Source organism: Argopecten irradians, chromosome 8 (genome assembly GCF_041381155.1).
Source record: "Argopecten irradians isolate NY chromosome 8, Ai_NY, whole genome shotgun sequence".
NCBI lineage: Eukaryota > Metazoa > Mollusca > Bivalvia > Pectinida > Pectinidae > Argopecten > Argopecten irradians.
In genome coordinates this window covers 6,017,700-6,021,077 of record NC_091141.1, presented here as the reverse complement: position 1 = coordinate 6,021,077, position 3,378 = coordinate 6,017,700, and the positions used below count along the sequence as shown (strand labels likewise).

The 3,378-nt window shown below is 33.7% G+C and overlaps 1 protein-coding gene across 2 annotated transcripts in view; it reads right to left on the bottom strand.

The window, feature by feature from the left end:
• LOC138329191 (lipase maturation factor 2-like) overlaps nucleotides 1-3,378 on the bottom strand; it is a 61,026-nt gene that overhangs the window by 50,046 nt on the left and 7,602 nt on the right. For both annotated transcript variants that reach the window (XM_069275999.1, XM_069275998.1), the window contains exons 5-7: nucleotides 2,115-2,320; nucleotides 1,625-1,650; nucleotides 1,228-1,380 (exon numbers count right to left, since the gene is read on the bottom strand). In XM_069275999.1, the coding sequence (XP_069132100.1) occupies nucleotides 1,228-1,380; nucleotides 1,625-1,650; nucleotides 2,115-2,320 (385 nt within the window). The remainder of the gene's footprint in view (nucleotides 1-1,227; nucleotides 1,381-1,624; nucleotides 1,651-2,114; nucleotides 2,321-3,378) is intronic.

The window sequence follows — 3,378 nt, the reverse complement described above, 5'->3', positions numbered from 1 at the left end:
CATTGGTGTTCTTCTTTAATATTTATTGTTATCTACGTTTGTTGAATTGACAAGAGAAAGAAACAATTAATGTAATGTTACAGTGGTATTCAAGTAGATCAACAAGGTAAAATTGTATTATTAATATGAATCGGGTAAAACAACAATGAAAAAAAATAATTAATTTCAATTCCTTAGAAGATCCTGGATATTACAAAAGACTAGGCTGCTTTTATTGAATTGTACAAATCACTTTGTTGATAAAAATCAACTGCTATGTAAGTTGATCTAGTATGTTGGACGAATTTACATTCTGTCAAAAGATCTACAAGGTTATATTATATTTTACTTCATACAAAGTAGTAACAGTTGCAACAAATGTTAATATTCAACAAACAAGAATAAAATACTATCGGGTACAAACAAGAATAAAATACTATCGGGTACAAACAAGAATAAAATACTATCGGGTACAAACAAGAATAAAATACTATCGGGTACAAACAAGAATAAAATACTATCGGGTACAAACAAGAATAAAATACTATCGGGTACAAACAAGAATAAAATACTATCGGGTACAAACAAGAATGAAATACTATCGGGTACAAACAAGAATGAAAATACTATCGGGTACAAACAAGAATAAAATACTATCGGGTACAAACAAGAATAAAATACTATCGGGTACAAACAAGAATAAAATACTATCGGGTACAAACAAGAATAAAATACTATCGGGTAAACAAGACAAGAATAACAAAAATACTATCGGGTACAAACAAATAATGAAATAATACTATCGGGTACTTTCGAGTTCGTGACTTTAATACATCCATAGTGATATTAAAGATTTAGGCAAAATGGCTGTGAAGATCGGGAATGTTTTTTGTTGAGCATTTTACAACACTTTGACGGCTTCATGACAAACACATAATACTGCTCAAAACCACAAAACTTAATTGTATTCCCATCTAAAGTGAAATAAGATATACATCTTCCACGTATCTCTTTCCATGTCCCGTATTTAGTGTATGAGGGCTCTCAGAGTGGGAGGAAACCCGAGAGTCCACAGAAAACTCAAATGATCAAACAGGTGACCTTGACCTTTTTATATTTCGGCTAGGAATCAAATCCTGACCTGCTAGCTATAGGTGAAAAGTGAATGATTGAACCACTTCACCGCCGGACCATCTGATTATCAATATGAGCTGTCTTTCAGATATCAACACTAACTGAATCACTTACCTGACTGTAAAATGCAAATATCCTCATGGATCTGAATGGAGAGAAGAAGAGGAAGGGTATAGGAATTTCTATCACATAGGTAGCCACACAGCTGAGCTTGAGGAACCACACAGGAAGCTGGTGCCACCACCAGGCTAGAGGTGTCGGGATACACTGAAATGTAATGGCAGTATATGTAATAATGTAGGTAGTAATTAATCAGTAATGTAAGTAATGAACCAGTAAATATTATGATTACTTAAAACAATACATACAGGGTGAAATAACATAAGGATTATGGTGAATTAAAAATCAGGACAAAATTTCATGGTAGCAAATATGGAAAGGTTATTTAATCAAATCAATTATTGATTTTTGTAATCTTAGATTGAAGGTGAAATTAAACATTACAACTTACCTGAGATTCAAAATGTACTGTTAAAGCTGAAAAACAAATAATGTAATACTTTAATCTAGTAATAGGTGGAAGGGAGACAGTTCTACCCAGGCTTTCAACTTTTTATCTTAGTTTCATTGATAGTACAAATTGAATATATTTCTTATCAAAACAATATCTAAATAATTTCAAAATCAAGGTGTACATTCTCTTCAATAAGTACAATAGACATTCATCAAATCATGAAGTACGGTATTTCTGTTCAGAAAAGGAGACAATTATTATAGACATATTGAAATCATTGTGTGTTTTTGGGTCAGCTGTCCAAGGTTACCGGTAAGTTGGCAACTGCCTCACATGGTATTCAAACTTACAGCCCAGAGGTGGAGGGCTAGTGGAAATGTGTTGTGACATCTTTATTATTCAACTACCATATATGCATGGTTACTATTTTATTTATAGTTTTATACAGTAATTATATATATCACTAGTATTCACTACATATACAAACCTGTAAGTCCCCACCATGTTGGGCATTTACTGGTCAGTTTGACCACTCCTGAAGCAAACATAAGACGAAACAGAAGCCAGCGTACCAACCACAGCGTAATACTATCATGTTGGTGGTAGGGTGACATCCTCCATTTCTTTGGTAACTGAAGATTAAAGGGAGCCACTATGATGGCCAGAAAACCGGTTTCCAGCAGCAAGATATCCCTGTAAATGAATATTTAGAAAGATAGTATGGTACAAAGCTAAATGTTTGTGAACAATGGTTTCATACATAAATATAATGTTTCATGGTCATTGATCATAAGTATAACATTTAACTGGTGGAAAATTCACTTTTCATTTATCTTCCTTTTTTGTTACCTCTTACCTCTTCTTAGACACTGTAGTTAGCTGGTTCCAGCTAGTTGTGGCGCGTTTTGTTCATTTACTAGATTGTTGTTGTTGTCCGGTTGTGCCATAAAAAACTGGGATAAAACTTGCATGGTACTGATTTCCATTGAGTGTTCAGTCGGTTTTTAAATGAGTTTAGAGTAGGGGCTTTTACTACAAAGTTTGAAAGGGAGTTCCACGAATCTACCACTCGCCGACTAAATAAATATACTTTGTGTGACTTTAGTCCTGCTCTGTTTCTTAAAGAGTTTTAAACTATTACCTCTAGTACTAGCTGAAGACATTGTAAATAACTTGTCTTTATCTGTTTTATCTATTCCATTCAGAATTTTATAGACTTCGATCACATCGTTTCGTTTACGTCTGTATTCTAAGGTGGGAAGTCCCAACTTTTTAAGTCTTGAATGGTAGGGTAGATTTTCAATAGAGTGAACTCTTTTAGTGGCTTTTTGTTGGACATTTTCAAGAGCGATCTGATCTTTTTTAGCAATGGAGACCATACATTTGTTGCATATTCTAGATTAGGTCTAATTAGGCTTTTGTATAGGGTTAAGAACATAGTTATATCTATATAGACAAAAGTCCTGAATATTAGCCCCAGTAGGCGATTTCCTTTGTTAACTATCTATATAGACAAAAGTCCTGAATATTAGCCCCAGTAGGCGATTTCCTTTGTTAACTGCTTGACTAACATGCTGACTAAATTTAAGTTTGTTGTCGAAAAGTACACCTAAATCTTTCTCACATTGTACCTTCTCTATTTGTTCATTTCATGGGAAGGAATAATGTGTGTCTTGTTCTAAATTGCCTACGAGTAGATATATGATTTTCTGACGTACATGTTGTCCAGTCAGTCCAATTTATTTTCAGTT